Here is a 23450-nt window from a genome sequence, read left to right as displayed (position 1 = left end):
TGTTTTGTTTGATCTAAACTCAGTGAAGCCACAGGACACACAACAAGCCCGAGATTTAGTTTAAACATGGTCAACTTTAACTGCTACAACACATGCTGTTTTATAATCAAAAAATATCCTGTCCTAGCAGTACTTGAACTTTGACCTGAATGCTCTTGCATCTTCTATGATGCATCAGGCATTTCCTGCTCTTCTTTCAAACTTTTCTATGCTTGATTACAGGTCTTAACCGTCTTCTAAGCAATAATTCATATGAGGCAGCTTTCCCGCTTCATGAGGTAATTTGTCTCTTGACTTACAGTATCCATTTATTCATTTACTCATTTACTTTTCAAGCCTCTTGAATGGATTCTTTGTGAAGCACCTTTAATGCACTGATTGTAATGTCCCATGTCTGTGTTGTTGTTTGTGTGTGTGGACTGTTTCAGGGGAGATACCACAGCAAGAACTCCATCAGGACACACGGAGCAGAGAACCACCGACACCTGCTGTATGAGTGCTGGGCATGGTGGGGGGTTTGGTACAAATACCAACCACTGGACCTCATCAGGTAAAAACAGTCAGACATTTAAAAGCCTTTTTAAAAGGTTTAATAAATATCAGTATGGAAGCAGTCAACAGAAGTTGATACATCATAGGTTTGATGCAGATTTCTAGAGCCTGTCTTAAAAATGTTTTTAGGAATAAAGATCAAAATCCACATTTTTTTATCTTATATTTCAAATAACTTTTTATCCTTTTTGTGCTTTGTTTTTGCTTCAGAAGGTATTTTGGAGAGAAGATCGGTCTTTACTTTGCCTGGCTCGGTTGGTACACGGGGATGCTGTTTCCTGCAGCTCTGGTCGGCCTCTTGGTATTCCTGTACGGTATCTTCACTTTGGAGCACTGCCAGGTCAGGTAACACACCTCCTCTCTTCTTTGATAATAATATACAGCTCTGGAGCTGCAGGTTGTATTCATGAGGAAAAGGCCTCATCTGCTTTAAAAATTTCAGATTGGCTTCACAAATTAGACAATTTAACAGATTAGATAGTGTTAAATTGTCTCTGTTGAAAATTATTTAATGGTTTTCACATTCAATTAAAAGCAATTGAAAGCAATATTTTTACATAAATGTAAAAGCAAAAACAAATAAATTTTACTAAAACTAAAATAGTATAGTTTTCACATTTTTACATTTTCAGGAACAATACTTTACATGTTTCCATTAACCCTTCCACAGTTTAATCTAGCTGATCTTTTCCTCCAGTAAAGAAATCTGCCAGGCCACAGACATCGTCATGTGCCCCATCTGTGACCAGTACTGCCCTTACTTGAAGCTGTCAGACAGCTGCATCTACGCCAAGGTACTTTCACCACAGAAACCACTGTGGACTCTGAAAAAAATTACAGCAAGTTGTGTTTTGTGTTAGAGAGATGCAAGTCATGAACAGTAGATTGTTTCTTTTTTATTTCTTAAGCATCATGTTAAGAGTCCCTTTCTCCTTCTTAGGTCACACATCTCTTTGACAATGGGGCGACGGTTTTCTTTGCTGTTTTCATGGCTGTTTGGGGTGAGTCAGCTGTTCACTTTCATTAAGCTCTACTTTGAGCTCCTGTAGGAAGTTTGTAGTTGTATGAAATGTATTTCAATAAATGCTGATGCTGTGACCTCCAAAAGCAAAAAGACCTTCAAAGACAGTAGGGATCAGGTGCCAACAAGTGTCAAATACAGTGATGACTGCAAAAAAATTTGACTTGTAGAACTGTGAAAAGAAAGTGGGGTAAAAACAATGTAGTTTTGTTTTGGTCTCTACTAGCCGAGAGAAACATCTCATTCTTCACTCAATAGTATTTTGAAGGTTACTGCTTAGATGCTGCACAGAAAGCTTCATTTCTGAAAACAGCTGCCTTCAGCTCCTTGGATTGGAAATGTTACTAAACAAACACATTAACAGCACAGGCAGGGAGTGATACAGAGACAAAATAAAAAAGACACAAAAAACATTGAAGTACTGGAGAAAAATATTTGATAAATTAGTAAATTGCTGTGATCTTTTATTATTTAAAACATATCACATTGTGCTTTGACCCAGTGTACATAAAATATGGATAATTACAGCTGTAATTTATTTTCTCTTTTTTTCTGTTATTATGAAAATATATATCAGCAACCTCTAGAAATACTAAACAGTAGTAAGTGTCGCCGAATGCAGACATATTTTTGAATGACATATCCATATTGTAAGGAGGATTTATCCATTGTACCCATAGACTGCATATAGAGTGGACAACGTGGCTCTACCATTTATCATTGTATAGTTTTGAAGCCAAAATACCCCCACAGTCACAGGTGCCACCACTGTAGCAGTTAGCAGCCAGAGTCAAAAATATATATTTTCTTCTTTTGAGAGACGAATCACTTCTTGACTCTACCTCTCGACATATTTTACAATCCCCGAAAAAAATACACAAGAACAGCAGCTGTCAATCATCGTTAAACGTTATGTAAAACCTTGTTTTTAACTTTGTATAATGAAACTTTTCAGAAAAAGAGGACTTGAATACAAGGTAGCCAAATGATATCTTCAAATCACCACAACAATCTGACGTGAGAAACATTTCTACAAGGAGTATTAATTTTTTAAAGTTGGACCACTGCCCATCTGGAATGGCTGGAAATCTGGATTTTTTAACCTATACTGTAGCCAGCCACCAGGGGGAGCAGTTTTTGTTGAAACCTTACTCCGAGCCGAACAAGTGGACGTCCATTTTTTTTAACAGTCTATGATTATACCTTAAAAAAACAGCTTTGTCAGCGCTGAACAAGGTCCCAGGGTATGGAAGGTCCAAATAGAGAGTTTGTGATTGGTTCACATTGTTCACTTGGTGACATCACAGGTGATGAAGCATGATCAGCTAGCTTATTGTTGGCCTTTTTATAGACGTCTATGTGGCAGGATGAAGGATCTGAGGAAAAAACAACAACAATAAAGTAACTTTAAAAAAGTTGTAGGAAACTTACGGTAGAAAAGTTATCTTCATGACTTGACTCAAACTGACTAAAACTCATTCTGCATCCCTTACCCTATTCCAAGTTGTCTAATTACACTTCATATGAATAATGTTAGTGGAAATTTGTGTTTCAAAAATCTTTAATTAAAACCCATTGTTCATATGTGCGTCATAACAATCATTTCATACTGGTAATAAATGTCATCATAGAGAATGATATGAAGCCAGCTTCCTGTCGTGGGAAATGCATTTCAAAAGTAATTGAAAACCTATCTTATTTTTATGGTTTACAAGATCAGATACATTTTGCTTTACAAATGTTACCAACAAACTAAAAAAAATCCTGCACAAAAACAGTTTGAGACTCACCAATGAGTTTGAGAGTCTCTGGTTGTTTAAGAGCCTCTCGTACTCTGTTGTCTAATCTCCAGCATCTCAGCATGCAGAACAGAACCAAACACAGCTGGAGGGCAAAGGTCAACACGCCCAGCACGATGACAGTGTTGTTAACTGTTAAGGGTGAAGAGAAGAGAGAGGCTTTGTTATATAACACTGTGTAAAGTTTTAAACTAATCAAAGTGAGGGCATGCTGGCATTGTTTTATCAATACACGGTAAATGTGTTGTTTCCCTGTGTTCAGTACACTGCTGCTGGCTCTGCTGCACAAGTGTGTAAATAATTCAGACACTTTGACATATTTGGACAATGCTGCCATTGTTGTGAAAACCTGACCGCTTTCACACTCATAAATGTTTTATGTCAAATTGCAGGAGAGAAGAATGAATATAAGGGCAAAAGAAAAGACAAGCTCGGAACAACTTTAAAATAAAAGCATCTGTGTGACTAAAACCATGCTGCCATGACAGTTTATGGCCCATATAATGTTAAAGTTCACAATCATAATCTTTGAATGCTACGATATGTTACAGCACCTGTTGATGTCAGGTGTGCTGTTGACTCCCACTGGGTGACCTCTGGCTGAGATGAGCCCAGAGTCAGGTTTTGTTTAAGAGGAAACCCCATTTGTCAGATCCTCGACTGCACCTGGAGAAATAAAACAAGCTTATTTTAACTGATTTCCCAGCACAGATCCTTATCCTCAGTGCAGTGAAAGGTTTTATTTTTCACTGCTATGTTTTGAAATGAAGTTGAAGTTACAGCTGAGAAGGCAATAAAAATCTCTTGATGTGTGTTTGTTGCTTCTGGGAATATGACACTGTAATGAAGAGGGTGATAGATGATGTATGTTGTTGTAAAACTTCCATTATGAACATGGAAACTGTCCTTTATTTAACACATTAAAGTGCCATTGGTAAACAATCATATTTGATAAGTCTGAGATGAATGTAGAAACATGTTCACATTATAAAAATGATTCAAGACTACCACAACACAACTACTTAAACAAGTTCTTCTCTAAGAGTCTTATGATAATCTCGGAAAACATGAAGTAGAACGATTTTGATGTGATATTCCAAGTTAAATAGATTCATCCTTAAAGCTTGAAGTGATCTTTAATCTAGAGTGAACAGGATTGTTTTTAATTGATCATATGAGTGTCACTCTCTACAGCTAACTTTAACAACCTTTGGATGACCTTTAAACTCATGCAGTTTTAAATGTGCAGCTCAAAGAGTCTTTATCAGAATAAGCTTGACAAACATCTAAAGTTTGGACAAAACACAAGAGCTGAAGAGTATGCTTCATAAAAAGTTAAAATAAAACTGAAAATACTACAGATGCAGAGGTGTGGACAGAGGTCTAAATAAGTCAATAATCAGACAACAAGAGGTTATGAATGGAACCACAACTCCTGCGAAAGAAAGTAAAAACTCTGCAGACAGATTGTTTTCACAGCTGCACAGACATGCCAGAGCCTAGTGTCTACAAATATTTTGAACATACTTTAGAAGTCTTTGTATATTCAAAGAAAGCGCTTAAAGAAATGACAGTAATCCACTGACCTTACAGTAACCGTTGCCTGTGTTGCTGCTGTCTGAGTGAATATATTCTTTGGTTCAACTGCTGCAGGGAATCAGCTCAAATCCCCTCATTATGGTTCCTCCAAAGTGTGCTTCCCCGCTGGCTTCCCATGGGAAGCAGTGCCCTCAGCCTCACACAGCTGCACCTTCACATCCAAAACACGTTGATCTGCACCCAGCAGATGTGCACAGGAACAGAGGAAGCAAAGCTGTTTTCAGATCTATGAGTAAAATCTCTGTGATCAGTCTGAAGCCTCTGCTCAAATATTGCTGTGTTTGGTGGGGAAAGGCAGGAGAACTCGTGTGCAATGAGTAAGCTATCTCTAGGACTTTGATCAGGAGTGCTTTACCCTTCATGCCAACACTGTGTCCATGTCACAATGGGAGAGACTGTCATTAGCTTTTGCTAACACTTTAAATACAGTCCACAGTCACTTTGAGCCATTTTGACGTCAACACAGTCTGAGTCAGTTGTGAGTCAGGTTTGAGCGAGTCACCTGCAACCACAGACATTCCCATTAGGCTTGATCAAAACCAACAATCACTGCTCACCTTGAGTTTATATGTCGTGAAATGAAATAAGGTGCTATAAACTAAAAAAAAAAAAAAAGAGTTTAAAAGTAAATTTGTGGTTTAAGTTGATGTCAGACTGTCACCAATTTTTTTGAGCATATTTCAGATAAACACATTTTTCTCAAATATATACATCAGAATCAAAGCTATTCAAGAACATATGATGATGATGATGATGATGGTGATGATGATGTCATGCTTGATACTCATAAGATGTAATATAAAATCCCTAAGCATCTGAGATGTTTCATTTATCTGTTTTAGCAACTGTCTTCCTGGAGTTTTGGAAAAGACGCAGAGCTGTCCTCGCATACGATTGGGACCTCATTGACTGGGAGGAAGAGGAGGTTAGTGCATGCATCTCCCAACACATCAGTTTCATCTGTCCCTGCATGGCACCTGCTTCCTCGTGGATAAAATGCACGCTGAAGTATTCTTAAATTTTAAGAAGATTTTTTTACTCTTAAATCTGCAGAGGGTTTGTCTGAAGTTAATTGCAGTTCTTAAAGAAAAGGCACTTATGCTTATCCATATCTTAAATACAGATATACGTAACAAAGCTGGATGTCCATACTGAGCATATACAGATTTTCAAGCTTTTGCATATTCATATGTAGCAAAAATCCCAGACCAGTGGGATAAGGGAGGGTCTAGATCTTTAGGTCTTGCCCTGTGAGGTTTGCCCTTGGACGGTGACCTGTGTCCTGCTCTATCCACTGTCCTGTTCTTTCTAAATAAAGGCCAAAAATAGCACAAGGTCTTCATGAAATCTTCAGAAACATGCTGAAATGATGAGGTCACCGCAAGGATCTTTTTTTAAAGTTATTTTTGGGGCTTTTATGCCTAAAATCAGAGAGGAGAGGACAGTGGATAGAGCAGGAAACAGGGCGACTGTGGGGGGTGACAATCAGGAAAGAGGCCAAAGGCTGGATTCCAATCCAGGCTGCCTGTGCGAGGGCAAACCTCATGGAGTGCGACACAGACCGCTAGGCCACCTGGACTCCAAGGATCTCCTAACTGGTTTATGACATGTTGGAAGAGTGGGCCTCAAACACCAAGGTCTGCCCATAGCTCTGCCCCCACACAGACCTCTAGGGGGCTGACCAACTCAAGAGGAGGGGGTTTGTGGAGTACAGAGTCTTAAAGGGACAGCAATTAAAATGAAGCATTTCGGACAGAGGCTGAAATGAGGGTTTTCTATTTTGCATCTCCTATGAATCAGACCCCAAACCTAATCTGTGGAACATACTCAAACTTCAGGGGTTATCTTTTAAAACCTGTTTTTTTTTATTCTTTTTTGAGTGATGAAGTGTCTCAATTTTATTTGTTAACAGGCATGGTAAAAAAAAAACTTTTTGGATTAAAAAACTCAGGGTGGCAACAAAAAGTAATCCCTAAAAAACATGAAAGTGTTCCCATTCAAAATATTCTGGACAACTTGGGACTGACGCTTTTCTATGGGTTTAACTAAAGTCATGGTTGAGCCCAGGCCTGTGCTTGAAAAAATAAATTGTCAATCATATTTTAAACTGACAGTAGTGAGAGGATGATTTGCTCCTTGAGTCTGACAAAAAGGAAAAATGACCAAAGACTTCTGTGTGAAATTCAATCATAGAAGCTTAGATTTCACAAATTCAAAAGACTTTCCATTTGCATTTTGCTCTATTGATATTTTCTTTTTGTATTTCATCACTTCTTGTGATGTCACTTTCAAAATGTGACTGACATGTGTGATTAATCTCATATCGCACCACAGACAAAAGTAAATGTCCATGTGCATGTTTCCCCCGTGCATTTATGGATTCTCTTAAAGGACTCAAGCTTCTGCCCACAGTCCAAAAGCATGCTCATCAGGTTACCTCCTCTTAATCTGATTGTGACTCCTAAGGGTTAATTTCTTTTATATCACCCATATGTCAACACTTGAAACCATTAGTACATACACTGGTCAGTTTTTCACATATTTCGTTTTCTGTGTTTCCCAGGAAGAAATTCGCCCCCAGTTCGAGGCCAAATACTCCAAAAAAGAGAGAATGAATCCCATCTCTGGGAAGCCTGAGCCTCACCAGGACTTCACTGACAAATACAGCCGCCTCATCGTCTCAGCATCTGGGATCTTTTTCATGGTGAGATGCTCAGGAGGCAAATGTCAAGTAGCAGGTGTCCCTTTCAGCACCCTGCTTTGCAGTTTAAGTCTTTTTACAGCTTGTCCTGATGGCAGTTCAAAGTCTTTGGAAAATGAACATCAGTAGTGATCCAACATGTTTTTTTTTTACCAGCATCTATTTTGTTTGCATTGAAGCCAGTTTCAATAAATTCTGAAGCCATTTGAACTACTTAGCCTTTAAAAACTGATATCCAAGCAAGTGTTGATGATTTTTTCTAGTAAAAAAGAAAATAATCCTAGACTTTGCATTAGAAAAACTATTGGCTAATGGAGAAAGAAAATGTACTTGATATTATTCTCATTTCAAGAAACTTCACCTGTAAACTTTTTTACACATCAGCAATTTTTTTCTCTCTTTGCAAACAACACAGACACAATTTATGGACTTTTCAGGAAAATGTGGCTTAAATGAAGTCTGACAAGACCTTTTTTTTTTTTTTTTTACAAAAAACAAGACATGAGCACTTGCTTAGATTGTGGTTTTTGCAGTGAACATCACACATACATATATAGTTATAGTATTTTGACCTTTCACTTTGTCTCCTCAGATCTTGGTGGTGATTGCTGCCGTGTTTGGCATCGTCATCTACCGGGTGATCACCGTTAGTACCTTTGCAGCCTTCGGCTGGGCTCTCATCAGGAATAACTCTCAGGTGGCAACCACAGGAACAGCAGTCTGCATCAACTTCTGCATCATCATGCTCCTCAACATGGTGAGTGTCTGCTGTCCGTCAGTAGTAGCGCTATAAAGGTTATGGGGTGTTAATAATAAGAGCAGAATTTAGACAATATGCACAGATGGACAAAAAAAAATATGGTTACAAATCTATTTTTAAATAAGTTTGACATTATTGTGGCCAAGCATTAATTATGAGGAAATATCCATGTGGAAGTGTAAAATAGTTCCTTTTGCAGCCACTTGAGGCAAAAGCCAAGGAAACCATGATACAAGTCCAATTTATTCTGCAGAAGTCAATATGTTCCTGGACTGATAGAAAAAAAAACAAATTTGATGTCTGATGGGTTAAAGGTCGGCCTCTTTGCCTATCTCTTGATTGACTTAAACTTAGTTTGAGTTGGTCATTTCATAAATAACTAGAAAAGCACTCAGAGAGTGCAGGCCCACCAAGCATATTGTGATTGTCACCAACACTTTAATCCTACTTTAATGCTATACTCCCTTTCAGCAGACTGTCTGCTACAATTTGGTGTTAGTTGCAGGTTTGTACCATAATTTGTTTCCTGACAGTGTTGAAAATGATGATGACCCAGTACATATTTCATATTCTGGATCTTAGTATCCAGAATATTACCAGGATCTGGATCGTACCTTTACATCTGTCAGAAATTGTTGTTGTTTTGCAAAGCAATCTAAACCATTTATCATGGAGTTACATACACATATGGTGAAAATGGCCCTATCTCACAATGATAAAAGAATCCTTTAAAAAATTCCTGGATCCAGACAGTGAAAGTCAATGCATAATTACCCAGAAACAATGACACCACTGCCTATTCTAAAAAATTAAAAAAGAACAACATATATTGCACGATAAAGTTGATAATATGCTGATCAGGCCTAGTGGTTAAGTGATGCACCCCATGCAATGAAGCCACAGTCTTCATGTCTTCACAGTTCTTATTTTGTTATATTCAGTATTCACAGCTCACGGGTCTTATGTACATCGTATCATAAATCCCAAAACATTTTTTCTCTCCCTTTAGATGGCTAATCTCATAAAATGTGTAAACAGATGTCACACTGACAGTCAGATGTCCGCCTCTAACTAAACTGTCTCTCTGACTCTGTCTTTTTTTTTAGCTCTATGAAAAAGTTGCCCTTCTTCTCACTAACTTGGGTAAGTTGAATGCATCAGCAGGTGGAATGAACCCTACTTCTAATTTTTATCAGTGTATTTCAACAGTCCTCCTCTTCCTCCATGTGTTCTGGGTTGACCATAGAACAACCCAGAACAGAGTCAGAGTGGGAGAACAGCTTCACCCTCAAGATGTTCCTGTTTCAGTTTGTCAACCTCAACAGCTCAACGTTCTACATTGCCTTCTTTTTGGGAAGGTGAGGAACTTATTCATGGGTACTAACTAAAAACTTCAATAAATACATTTAAAAAAGTTCTGAATTTATAAGTGTTGGTGTATTTACACCAAATGCTATACATGCTTTGTTTGGATTATGGAATATTAGGACTTGCAGTAGACGTGGGAAGTAATGACCTGTCCTTTATGAAGGTGTAAAAAGCCCCCAGAAAAAAAGTGGAATTAAAACTGAAGAGAGACACAAACTTTTCAAAGGATACAGGAGAATATTGCTCTCTCATCGCAGGAGCTAGAAGTGCTCTTACAAATGATTGAACACTTTGGTGCAACCTGTTAAAATGAAGGTCATTTCAAGTTCATGTCTATGTGTTAATGTGATTCAAGTTAAACTGGGCTTTGACGGCCACAGATACCAGATAGTTTCAAACAGAGCTTTAAGTATTTCAGTACAACACAGAGTCAGATGAGGCAGTGAGGTAAATGTGCAAATACACATTGAATCACTTTGCTGACTCATTGACCAAAGAAGTCTGCTGGTGGTGACTGACATTGATGTGGCACCTCAGGTAGGAAAAACAGATTCCATTTCAAGAAATGCTCTGATGTCTTTGTTGGCAGATTTACAGGCCGGCCTGGTGCATATCTTCGCCTCATCAACCGCTGGAAACTGGAAGAAGTAAGTAATTACTTAGCTCCCCCATGGGAGCATAGCCGCAAAGCACTTTGTCTCTGAGTATTTCTAAATTGAACATTAAGTTATTACTGTAAGCCTGGCCACCAGACATTTAACTCCCATCAGCTCTAAGCAGTACTTATAGGAACATGTAGGGACAAAGTACACTGAGGTTGTCTGAGGGGACGAAGGACAAAAAGCCTGAGCTGGCACTTTAAGGTGCTGAGCCAATGTTCTCGTGTTTGTTCCCACAGCTGCTGTGGCAGAAAAAAAGAAAACTGTCTTTTATGTGACACGTGCATTACAGTACAAATGCAGCATGAGTCAGCCTTTTGTGGTCATGTAACGTAAAGAGTTACATAACACAGCCACAATAAAAACAGTCCAACAATGAAGAGTTGTAAATACTTTTACAACTCTTTTTACAGTGTTCTTTATTATGATTATAAAATGGTTCTCAAATACAAGATACATCATTAAAGCCTACATGATAGTCAAGAAGACAATCACTTTAAAGAGGGGTTATCAGTCTACGTCATCATAAAGCTGTGCACGCATCTTGACCGCAAAAGCAGCAATTAGCTCCATTCATTCAGACGAATTACCGTTTTTTTAAACACTAAATTCAACCCATTAAAAGCATAAAAATGTGCGGTTGTTCTGTGGACAGTTTTTAGAAACTATACTATACAACAGAGACAACGTCTATCAAGTTTTGACTGTCATAGAGCAACCGGTGTTTTGGTGTTGATAGCGACCAAGCTAACTGGTGACTCTCAGCCAACACAACCAGCGATTAGCGGCAGAGAGTCACCAGTTAACAGGGTCATACTTAACACTGAAACACCAGTGATGTCTGAGGGTAAATAATTAACTCTGGACGTAGTTTTCTGGTTCTTTTATTATGAACCAGGTCTCAGACTGAGCAGTCTATGTGCTTTTTTTGGTTTAGGACGGTTTCTGATTTATTGACACATGTTTACGTTCTGGTCTGTCACACTCTGGTAATATTTTTCCACTTGCTGATCTCTTTGTCCACTCACTGCTATTTCACAAACCTGGGAGCCATTTACCATCCGTATAAGTGATGATATTTAGTTTAAAATGCATTTTTTTGGCGGTTAGCTTCTTCACGTCAGTTGACAAACCATGAGACTTAGCAGTGCTTCTGCGACCAAATTGCGCACGCATCCAGCATTGTTGATAAACAAATAATCCCTCTATAGACCTCATTCACAGACGGTTTCTCACAGCTGTTGCAACTGCAAAACCTGTGCAAGTGAGCCTAAAGTCATTGTCTGATCTATAAAGCATGCGGAAAGAGTGAAATGCTTCAAAACTGTGGTGCTGAGCAAACAGTGTCTTTGTGTAGGGTTTAAATGTTGTTTGGCTCAAACTTTTAATTATTAAAACAATATTTACACATTTAGTCGTCCTAAGATAAAGTAGCAGGATATCAGTTGTGAACTGGTAAGGCATTATTGTTGTTGTTGACTCTCCCCCTCTCTCTGTGTCTGCAGTGTCACCCCAGTGGTTGTCTCATTGACCTCTGTATGCAGATGGGGATCATTATGGTGCTAAAACAGACCTGGAACAACTTCATGGAGCTGGGCTATCCGTCAGTCTTAAGTGTTTTGTTTGACCATCAATTTAACATCAAATACTCAATAAAGCATTTAATAAAACCAAAAAGAAATCATAAAGAAGAATATATTAGTTATTCTCTCTACCATTCATTCAGTAAATATTCCTGATGCAGTCTAATAGCATGGTATGTGAGACTTATTTGCTTTGTTTGTGATCTCTGTTGTTTCTATTGTTCTGTTTGTGATTTTTAGGCTGATCCAGAACTGGTGGACTCGGCGAAAGCTGAGGAGAGAGCATGGACAGAAAGCCAAGGCCAGCTTCCCTCAGTGGGAGAGAGATTACAACCTTCAGCCAATGAATGCCTATGGACTCTTTGATGAATACTTAGAGATGAGTATGTCGCAACCCAAGGGTTCATTGTCTTAATACTTGTTGCAGTAATAGTTCCAGTTATTGTAAAACCTGGCACGAGCATGTACCAGAATCCTAACTGTTATGTCCAGGGTTAACAAAATAGCCTCCATGGTCTGATCAACTTTAAAGTCAACCTAAAGCCTGTGGTTTGGGGTTTCTTTTAGTTCTACAGTTTGGCTTCACCACCATCTTTGTGGCAGCTTTCCCCTTGGCTCCTCTCTTGGCTCTGCTCAACAACATCATAGAGATCCGGTTAGACGCCTACAAGTTTGTCACTCAGTGGAGACGGCCTCTGCCTTCACAAGCCAAAGACATTGGTAACTTCTCACCCAAACTGCTTTAAGCTAATATTTTCTGGTTTTTAATCCTGTGATGTAGACTCAAGGAGTAATTTCATTTCTATTTATTTTCAGGGATCTGGTATGGTATCCTGGAGGGTATTGGCATCTTGTCTGTCATCACCAACGCCTTTGTCATTGCTGTTACCTCAGATTTTATCCCTCGCCTTGTTTACGCCTACAAATACGGACCCTGTGCTGGTCAGGGCCGAGCAGGAGAGGGGTAAGCAAAGTTTTGTATCTGTTAAAGAGGGGGTTTGTGCTTTTCTAAGCCTTCACACTTTCCCCTTCTACCTCTGTATTTGCTTTAAATCATTTACAGCTAAAAAAAAAAATCTAAATTTTTCCCTTTTTTTTATTATTTTTTAAAATTTTTCTTTTTTAGAAAAACCTTTTTCAGTATTTATTTGAAACATTTTGTTTTAGCTACTACTTTAAAACCCCTTGCTCCACAAACCCCCTTCCCTCTGATTGGCCAGTCCTCTGGAGCCCTGTTGGGAATAGAACTTTGGGCAGACCTTGATGTTTGAAATGTCACAGAGAAATTAGAGGATCCTTATGTAATAAGTTTTCCTTTTTTTATTATATATATATTATAAACATCAGACACTGTTACTTTATGCCCACATGTAAAATATGGGAAAGCAGAATACCCCCTCTTTAAAATTTTCAATCAGCCAGTGATAAACTTTACTTGTAAATATGATTGTAATACCTTTAGTTGGCAGTGTTTTATGTTCCTATTCATATGGATCTTCAAATGTTTTTCGTTTCACAGTTGTATGATGGGTTATGTCAACGCCAGTCTCTCAGTTTTTCGTGTGTCGGACTTTGAGAAAAGATCTGAACCCAGGACTACCGGCTCAGAGCTGTTAGGAGGACCAGTCGTGCATTGCAGGTGTGTGTGTGTGTGAGACTTCTTATAGTGCTCTAAAGCACGAGCTGTTACAAACATACTGTGTAAGTTATCTTTCTTCTCAATGTTGGCTGAGCACACATCCTTCGGGGACCGTGGGGAGTAAAGAGGAGTTGTGACTGCCAGCTCACAAACTCTGTGTGTGGTTGGTAAGGAAAAAGTCCACAATCTAGTTGCACAGGGTGTTGTTTAATCTGAAGTTAAGGAGTTTGGCTCCAAGTTTGGAAGGATGAGCTGAAGTGGACGAAGAGCAGCTTTACATCAGTGTTTTTTTGCTCTAGATGTTCCAGCAGTGCGTGGAGCACAATGTTGATGGCGTCCTCAGTCAAACTGTTTCCTGTATGCAAATTGGTATGAGTCCATAGTAGAAGCTATTGCTCCTTTAATGTGTTTGATGACTGGTCTCTCCAGGTATAACTTCAGATTATTATTCCAAGTCTATAATAGTAACAACTTGGAATGGATTTCACTAAACAAGACAACCTGAAGCTAAAAACATCTTTTGTGAACAACATATTCTTAGCTTAAAATGGCATCTCAAAAGTCTGGTAAAATGTGTTTTGATGTTTCAGTCTGTGATTTAAATGCTGAAATGAATGGATGTCTCATGCTACTCTGTGATAAACTTTGACCCCATCTGTTTGATCTAACAGGTATCGTGACTACAGAGAGCCTCCAGACTCAGCCGAGCCGTACTCATACACTCTGCAGTTCTGGCACGTTCTGGCAGCACGACTGGCATTCATCATTGTGTTTGAGGTCTGTGTTTTTTTTTTATCTTTGATAGATGAAACCTGTCAGAAATGTTGGTTTCTGATTTACTTGCCAGTCCTTCCCTGAATCTTTAACAACAGTTTTACTGACAAAATTTAAAGGCAACTTATGGTTTAGTTCCCTCTTGTTTTTATTGTTAAACATTCTCCTTTGTCTGAGTGCTTTGAAAAATTAGTTAAGAAATACAAAATGAATATTTCACAATTTCTCTTCCAGTATGGATAAAATAGGGTTGTAACAAACGTAAATGTTTGTTTTACATTCTGAACAGATTCCTCATTGTAATGACCTACTCTTTTTTAGCACATGGTCTTTGCCATCAAAACCCTCATAGCATACCTGATCCCTGACCTTCCCAAAGACCTGCGGGATCGAATGCGTAGGGAAAAATACCTGATCCAGGAGATGATGTATGAAGCCGAGCTGGAGAGACTGCAGAAGGAGAAAAACGAGAGGAAGAGGAAGGATAGGGTCCATCATAAAGAGTGGCCATGAAAGACATCAGGGGGTACAAAGAATTTGTAGTAAGAAGACTTATTTTGTATTTTGTTGACAAATTGAATAAACTGTATTCACTACACAGGTGGGGTGATAGATACTTTGAATGATTTTAACTGTTTCTGCATCATGTTTAAAGCCCAATTTAAAGCCTAGGCAGCTAACTAACGCAGCTTAATACTGACATTACAAACTGCTACTTCGAACACCAAGAAGTGGAACATCCCAAATGTTTATGTCCTCAACTTAAAATGTGTCACATTTACCTGAAAAGTCCAGAGAAATCCTCTTTTATTACAGAGAGGCATAATCTTTAACTGTTATAAGTGTAAACGGCTCGGCTGCCAGGCAAGAATTGAAATACTGACAGGTGTGGTGAGAAAATATGAACCGTTTTATGATTTACAGCCCAAGTTTACCAACACCAGTAATGGGTTTTCATTTAAAAAAATAAATCAAATTGAGTGAATACTCTGCTGGAAAAGTAAAAGATTACATCTTAAGAGAAAACCTGGTTTGAACAAATGGAAAGACAAAGAAAGTATTTTGAAGAAAAATCTTGTTACATCGTTATGTTACTGTGCTTAAAACAAAACGATTCCTCTTATTTCCAGGTGATGGGCTGGTGTTTGGTTTTTGATCTACTGTGGAGGAAAGAGAGAAGTGCTGGCTTTCCTGCATGATTCTGGACCCTCTCACTATGTCAGACCAGCACACCCTGGTGGACAAATGATGAACTGCACACAGCAGGGCCACATGGTAACCTCTGACCCTGTCTTGTTTCTGCACACATGGAAGACTCCTTGAACATTTGGCGGAGGGTTTTTCTACCATTTCTCCTCCAGATACTTGGGATCCTCAACAGTGTGTGTCTCCAGATTCTGAATGTAGACTTCAAGCAAAACTTCGCTTTTACAGACTTTTTGTCTTAACTGAGAGAAAAATCTCTCCAAAGCTTACTGAATGACGAGCCTTGTTTACATTTTGATTTACTGTAAATAAAGATTATCAGGATAGTTGCTTTGCTAAAGTGTAGTACTACAAAGACTGGAGTATGCAGAGTCCTCAGAGGTGGGATTTCTGAAAGCTGGACTCAATGTGTTGATGTTGAGCTGAGAACTAAACTTGTTGCTTGATGGGTGGCAGTGAGTATTCTTATCTGTCTTACTTAATAATGAAAAGATAAAAAGTTTTTTGATTAAGTAAGGAGCTAAAGTATGTAAAGTTGAAATAGTCAGAAAGAGAAGAAGTTTTAAGTGAAGCAGCTGCTGCCCAGAAATCCCACCGATAACAGCCACTTAGAAATCTGTTCTGCCTAAGCTGTGACAGTGCTCACAGTTGGCTTGAGTTAGAAATGCTGTTAATTTGAAATAATAGGTAAAAAATGCAATAATAAATATTATTTATTCTAAAGAAATTTGAATTTATTGGACTATGTGTCTTTATTGAAACTTGAAGTTAAGAAGAGTTGTTTTTTTTGTCAACTACAGTTACTCCATAATCTTTTCACGGGTGCCAGAAACTCATCATGGAGCCACCGTATGGAGATTTACTTATAAAAAGAACACTGAAAAATGATGGACTTGCCTCCTTGAAATTTGGACCTCAACACTTTCCAGATAATTTGAGCCATTTGAAAAATAAGCTTGATAAATGTTTTGTATAATCAAAGGAAAGCCTTTGGTTTGAGTTGCAGAAGGCATGGGGTCACAGCAGTGTTGAAGTCTCAGGAAATATATCGAAACTACTCCAGAGACATGTGCTGCCGTGAAAGGTGGATAGACTAGGGTTAGGGTTTGGGGTTAGGGTTAGTTAGGGTTGGGGTTGATCTTTTTCCAGGTTAGGGAGGAGCTGTGGTGTCCAGGTGAAGTAGAAATCAATATTGGATTCCTGGTTGAGGTTGCTCCGTTTGGAGATGGCGCATATCTTTTTGGTCAGCTTTTTGATCTCAGACTCAGGGCATTTGAGTTTACATCTAAAGATTTCTCTGTCTTCGTATTAAGTCGTTAAAATTGCTTCGCATTTTACGACAGTACTCTTCTGCCTTTTCTTAAGCAGCGTTGCTATCATAGATTTGTAGCTCTAGCTTTGTTAAATCATCCTGCTTTGCCTCATAGTGAGCCTGTAAAATAGCTAGCTAAGTATTTCATTCTTTCTTGTCTTCAAACAACGTATAGTGGATGTTTGTTGAACACTGAATTTCATGAATTATTTTTTTCAAGTGTTTTTTTTTTTTTTTTTTTATCAGATAGTTGTTTTTCTAATAATACCACCTTCTCTAGCCTCCACCTCCCTACACCTTTCCAATATGTTTACACCTCATTGTCTTAATCAAGCACCCCGTTTTTGGCAAGAGCTCACACTCATTAAATTGTCATTTTTTCCTGCCATGATTCTTTGAGAGGGCTATTTTTTCACAGTAAATATTATTTTACTGTACAGAAGTACAGATTTATTTTTTCTTCCTCTAATAATCAGGATGAACAAACTAGATCAAATTTAGTTGTTTTTTGGTGTGATACAGATAGAGGTGTTTTGTGAGCGCCACCCTTCCTAACGAGCTCTCACACAGCTCACCTGTCCTCATTGCTCCCAGCTGGTGCTCATCAGGCTGAGTCTATAAAAGGAGGATCTTTCCCTCAGTTTGGTGTGTGACACCAGAGATGCCAACACCTTCAGTTGGTTTCTCTTGGTTTGTGTGATGAGTGGTTTGGGAAGTGTGTGTGCGCGCGTGTATGTTTTGGAGGAAAGAGGGTAAATTTAAGACATTTGAGAGGGTTGCTCTCTAAGAAGATTTTCTTTTGCACAGTTGTTACCTTCCACCAAGTGACTCCACTTTTGTTTAAGGCATTTTTTTCTGTTTGTCTACTCTTTTAGTGGATTTAGTTGGTGGCTGTGGAGTGTCACACCTCCACTCCACCTTTTGGACCCCAAAGGCCTTGTTTCTGTTTTTATACTGAGGTGCAGTTTTTCTATTGTTAGTTTCCCTGTCCATGACCCCTATTTTTCACTTTACGAGACTTATTGAAACGTAGCAGATAAAGAAACACTCAAAATGCTTAAAATAATGAGGGAAAACATCAGTTAACAGTGTGGTAGCTTTAATCCTTAGCAGTACTTTTTCTTCTGTGCCACCAGATGATGCTAGAGAGCTAAGTTTTGCAGCATCAATTCTATGATACACAAGATTTATGAGCAAATACCCAATCCTATGATTAAATTATGATCATGAGGGAGTTTTTTTTTAGATGTATCAGTAAGTAATCGTACCGGCATGTATCTTTGCAAACAGGTAATTACAAATATAAGTGATGAATAATTATTTCATTGCTTGCATCAGCATCTTTGTGAAGAAATGTAAAGAGTACATTGTCAGCTGTTTTAAAGCTGGCTTTGTCTCATGAGAAAAAGCTGGTCTGTGAGTTGTGTTTCAGTACAGTAGTCTTATTTATTCATCATTCTCGCTTGTTTAAACACATCACAGGCCTCACAACAAAATCAGTGGTGCTTTTTCAGTGCCAGAGTCAATATAAAATGTTTGAAAGTGCAAATAAGGTCAGATCACCTTCAACCCTTATCCTTTTTTTTCTCAATATTACCATACTACTGGGACTGGCGTGGTGCTGGAAGTCCCTGCAAATGCATTTTAATAACCAAACACATCTGTTTATCCAATGCCGATTGCTATCTGCTCTCTCTGAATGTACAAATAATCATAGATTAGAGAGTAGAGGCTTTTCCCTGCAGGATTACCCTGGTGTGGTGGCCTTTGCTCAAACTCCATTTTGATTATTAAAAGCAGGGGACAGAGGAGGCAAACTGTGTTTTGTTTCCTGTTAAGGCGACTCGTCTGTAAGAGGATTAGCCCTGACACACGCTCAGGAGTTACATAAGGCTGTCAGGGGATAATATCTGACATTTCCTCATATCCTGCATTTTGGCAGTCTGGTGCTGGGAAATTGATGTAGTTGAACTGATTTGAGGTAGAGCCCTGAGCATAAAGAGAATCTGCAAACTCACTTTTTCATCAGTTAAATCAGATGTCTAGATTTTTTGCTGGGTCCATTTTTTTATAGAGAGCAAAAAAACAAGGGGAAAAAAAGACCAAATGTGTGGCAATATCATTGAAATAAAGCTGAAAAATCTAGTCAAAAGTTCATCCTAGCAGCTTTAAGTCTTTTCTTTGGAGAGAAGAAAGGAAATGCCATTATTTAAAACCCACATTATTGCATTCTCCCTACCCTTATGATGGCATTCGGCTAATTCCAGGGCACACAGGCATTCCCTCTGTACAGGAATGTCACAGAGGCTGTACAATACAGCCTTATAACATGATGATGATATGCAGCTCATATCCTGCCTGTATCTGTGCTAAAATATTTGATGAAACAATTTCAAAGGTGAGCTGTCATCATGTCTATATCCAAAGGAAAATAATTTCAAAGATAAGAATTCCATTCACTGGTTCTTCTCATGGAATCTGGGTCAGGACTATCAGGGGTCGACGCATTCCTTCCATTTGTCCCCCCTGTATTAAAGCTTCACATTTCCTATTTTAGCATCAAGACAGAGTGGTGGATGCCTCACTACCAGTACCAGTTATAGCGTTAGTCCCACTGGTGTATCCTCCCTTTTTGTAAGAACCAAAGTGCTGTGAAGTTGTCCCTGTTAAACATAAAACCAGTTAGCTTCTTGGTAATTTGTCAAAATACCATATTGGTGGCAGTTAAACTGTTGTCAATAAATCAGTTTTTGCCCAGTGCTTGTTTACTAGGAAAGTTAGATTGAATCATTGTAGTTTGACTTCACTGTACGGGTAAAATTGATGAAGCCAGACTCTTCTCTAGGGGTCGGCGTATCGATCTAAATATCGATAGTATTGATACCAAGATGAGTATTGGTATCCGATCGATACTGCAGTTTCTCTTATGCAATACGCAATTATATAATATAAATTATTAAAAAATCAGTTGCTTTACAATTTTTGTAAAAAGTGCCCTTTTATTTCCGTTTTAGAAATGAATTAGATCCTTTATGAAAGGCACCTGTTTGCTGTTCAAACCAGCTGCAAATGTGATGCATGACCAGCATCAACACAGCTCAAGTAGTGTTCAGTAAGAATCTGAACCCATTCCTCGCGGGTAGTGAATGAGTTTACTACTGTTAAGTTTGCCATACCAACCACCATCTTTATCCCAGTAGAGATTTTCTTTTGGGGTTCAAATCAGGCGACTATGATGGCCACATACTTTGAGCTTTGTTTTGGATCATTGTCCTGTTGAAAGGTTCAACACCTAAGCTTCAGCTTTCACATAGATTACATGAAGTTTTCCTTGGATTTGATGATTCTTGATTGAATCTATCTTGCCCTCCACACAGTGCAGGTTTTCCGCTCCAAAATAAACAAAGCAGCCCCTGAGCATCACCAAGGCACCGCCATGCTTCACTGTAGGCAGGGTGTTATTAACAACAAACAGTAAGGTTCATTCTTCCTCCTACAAACATATATATGATTCATAAGCCCAAAAGATTCAGTTTTGTTTAATTGCTACACAAAAGTGACTCCCAAATCTTCTGAAGCTTATTTTTATGGTTTTGAGTATATGTCATCCTGCTGCCACCAAGTTTTGCAGCAGGTCTTTTGCAGTCACTCAGGGGTTTTTGACCCCCCAGCCTCATGGTGGCAGTAGTTGTTAGCTTCCTCTCCAACATCCAGGTAGTGTAGCCATTGTTCTTATAACTTTAAACTTTCACACTATGTTTCAAACTCTGTCTCTAAGAAGATTCACTGCCTTTGATTTTGACACTGCAATCATCATTGAAAGTTTTTCTGTTGAAATTGGAGAAAATAATTGTTTTATCTCTTGTGAACAGCATCTCAAATTTTATTTGCAGCTGCATTAATCAATGAAGTTCAAATGAGCTCATCAAAAAAAAAAAAAAAACTACAAACCCGATGTCCTCTCTTTTGTGGCTTTGAAGTTAGTCTGTCTCCAATTTACAAGCATATTACAATTCCTCTTTTTATTGTTGGATGAACACTCATCCCTTCAACAAATAGCTCACATCACTAAGCACTGAATCACATTCTCTCCCTGTCTGCCTCCTCCACTCTTGCTGATGCACTCCTTCAACTGAAGCATATTAGTTGATGAAGCTGTGTCTCTCTCCTCTAAGCTCTTCTGTTCTGAGCTCAAGGACTTAATCAGTCTGAGCCTCTAAAATAATGTTCAAGTACTTTTTAAGATGACCTTTGCACTCATGAGAACACTACTTCCTGATATTGGCAGAATTTTCTGTTTGAATGGTTTTAAACAATTTTTTTTTTTTACTTACTGCCTCTGTGGGGTACCAAATCTTCATACACATGGATTACCACCTTGATTGAAAACTATATTCTGTTTCTGAACATCAAACATATTAAATACTAAAAGTGTGCAGATATCAAAATGTTACATATTTTACATGTGAACATCTCAAAAACAGTCTGCAAATGGCTCAAAACAGCATGTTCTAAGAATAGGGCAAGATTCTCATGAGACTTGCTGAAACGATGAGATCATCATTAGGATCTTCTTGCTGATTAATGACACGTTAGAGGGGAGGGGCCTCAAACACCATGGTCTGCCTAGAGATCTGCTCCCAGACAGGCCTCCACAAGGCTGGCAAATCAGATGGAAGGGGGTAGGGGGAACTGGGAGCCTTTAATAGAGAGCAGATAAAACAAAAAGTTTCAGTTAGAGGCTGAAATAAGATTTCTTTCTGTTTTTTATTATTATTATTTTTTATAAAGCACCAATGTGTGAAAAAAAGATATTTTAGAGCTGTATCATGAAATATTTAATGAAAATCTACAAAAGGGGTACCAAAAGCCAGCATAAAGCCTAACAAATACACATTACATAAGTCCAAATGTTCTGTGGACAATTACTGGGAAAATAAACAAAATTAGTGAAAATACATTTCAAAAGAAACTCAACTCTGAATGATGTTATACCACTTCTCATTTTTTATGCCAAGTTTTCACAGTGTTTATAGAACCTAACACCAAAAAGCTGTTACGTTCACAATATTCTGTTTTTATCTGGAAGGCTGGGCATTAGATCCATATAGGTCCATAAGGAACTGTAGGCATGCACACATGTAGACACAAATTGCTTGTTTAAATTATTTATAATAAAAACTTGATGGCATCAGCAATGTTTATTTTTAACATGTTTGAAAAAAGAAGTATATGAAAAAGCAAGTAATGCATTTATTAAAGGTAGTGTTTTATGCATGTATACTGAAAATAGTCGCCATCTACAACATGTGCAAAGAGCCACCAGAACTTTAGGGTAAAATCCCAATGGGGCTGCACAAATATCTACACATGTATGCTCCTGTCATGTGCTTTAAACAGTCTCCAACCATTTGCTGCAAGAAAAGAACATTCTGTTCCAATAGTTACAGAATGAAGAGCAAAATCTTGGGGTTGAAAGAATATCACAAATTACTAGCTCCACAGAGATTGAAGTCCTCCCAGTGGTGTAACATTGTATTCCTCACACTCTCTGTCCTATTCCAGACCCCATGTACTGTCTGATCCCACTTAATACAGGCATGAAACAGTCATAAAAAGGTTTACCTGCAAGACTTTGTCTCATCTTGTAATACAGCGACTGATCCTCAGAGGGCATGATCTTACTTTAAAAGAAGAAAAGTCATACAGCTGCGTCTCACAATGATATTAAGGACCACAAGGAATAGTTTTGTATCTGACTGGTGCTAGAAAAGGTAAGAGGCAGACATGGATAAAATCCTGTTAATTAAACAGTTGGCTAAATGGCTGAATGTGTTCACATTACAGTTCCTATTTCAGCAGCAACCCACACATCCATTACACTCCTCCAGCTGCAGCTTTTGAATTATGGAGTCAGGAAATTACTATATTTATATCAGGCACAGAGGAGATTTAATGCCTCTGGACCTGAAGTTTTTGCAGGATTTAGTTATGAAATTCTAATATTTTGTTGCTACATAAACTGCATTACACTTCTTTAAACATAATGGCTACTAGTACTTCCACAGTATACTGCTATCTGAATATAAACACAACTGCCACATCATCTGAAAGACCTCAGTCCTCAAAATACTTTAACCATGTGGACCCATCTTGTGGCATGTGTTTATATTGTAAGTAAACGTGGACACGTGTCAAATGTATGATCATTTATATGTATTATATATATATATATATATATATTACTTTAACTTTAAGCACTAAAGCAATGTATAGATGTTAAAATCCTGTCAACAGTGTTTTTGTGTAATGTATAATGTTTTTCATAACATTAATCATAGTAGAAGTGGTAATACCATGTGAAAAGACTCTTTTCACTTGTGCTCACAGGTCAACAGTAATTATATCATTTACACAGCAATGATGCTAGTCAGGAGCTCCATTGTGACCAGTGCATTCCCGCGGGCACCTCAAGTG

General features: G+C 38.3%; 1 protein-coding gene and 1 long non-coding RNA gene across 2 annotated transcripts in view; one reads left to right on the top strand and one right to left on the bottom strand.

The window, feature by feature from the left end:
- LOC141810575 (anoctamin-4-like) overlaps positions 1–16379 on the top strand; it is a 42746-nt gene extending 26367 nt beyond the window's left edge. The window contains exons 11-29 of the mRNA XM_074698257.1: positions 223–278; positions 429–550; positions 763–897; positions 1250–1346; positions 1493–1553; positions 5814–5896; positions 7535–7675; positions 8265–8429; positions 9539–9575; positions 9679–9790; positions 10390–10447; positions 11965–12062; positions 12283–12425; positions 12610–12762; positions 12859–13006; positions 13562–13681; positions 14353–14458; positions 14777–14997; positions 15586–16379. Coding sequence (XP_074554358.1) covers positions 223–278; positions 429–550; positions 763–897; positions 1250–1346; positions 1493–1553; positions 5814–5896; positions 7535–7675; positions 8265–8429; positions 9539–9575; positions 9679–9790; positions 10390–10447; positions 11965–12062; positions 12283–12425; positions 12610–12762; positions 12859–13006; positions 13562–13681; positions 14353–14458; positions 14777–14968 — 2027 coding nt within the window. The 3' untranslated portion in view covers positions 14969–14997; positions 15586–16379. The remainder of the gene's footprint in view (positions 1–222; positions 279–428; positions 551–762; positions 898–1249; positions 1347–1492; positions 1554–5813; positions 5897–7534; positions 7676–8264; positions 8430–9538; positions 9576–9678; positions 9791–10389; positions 10448–11964; positions 12063–12282; positions 12426–12609; positions 12763–12858; positions 13007–13561; positions 13682–14352; positions 14459–14776; positions 14998–15585) is intronic.
- Positions 2110–5226, bottom strand: LOC141810807 (uncharacterized). The gene is made up of 4 exons (XR_012600127.1): positions 4959–5226; positions 3927–4038; positions 3364–3504; positions 2110–2949 (listed from the first exon to the last, which is right to left on the bottom strand). It is a non-coding gene; the product is annotated as an uncharacterized LOC141810807 (long non-coding RNA).
- Positions 16380–23450: the final 7071 nt, after the last annotated feature.

Source organism: Halichoeres trimaculatus, unplaced genomic scaffold (assembly GCF_033239565.1).
Source record: "Halichoeres trimaculatus isolate MK-OKI-2021-1 unplaced genomic scaffold, fHalTri1.1 fHalTri1_scaffold_21, whole genome shotgun sequence".
NCBI lineage: Eukaryota > Metazoa > Chordata > Actinopteri > Labriformes > Labridae > Halichoeres > Halichoeres trimaculatus.
This window is presented reverse-complemented; position numbering and strand designations above follow the sequence as displayed.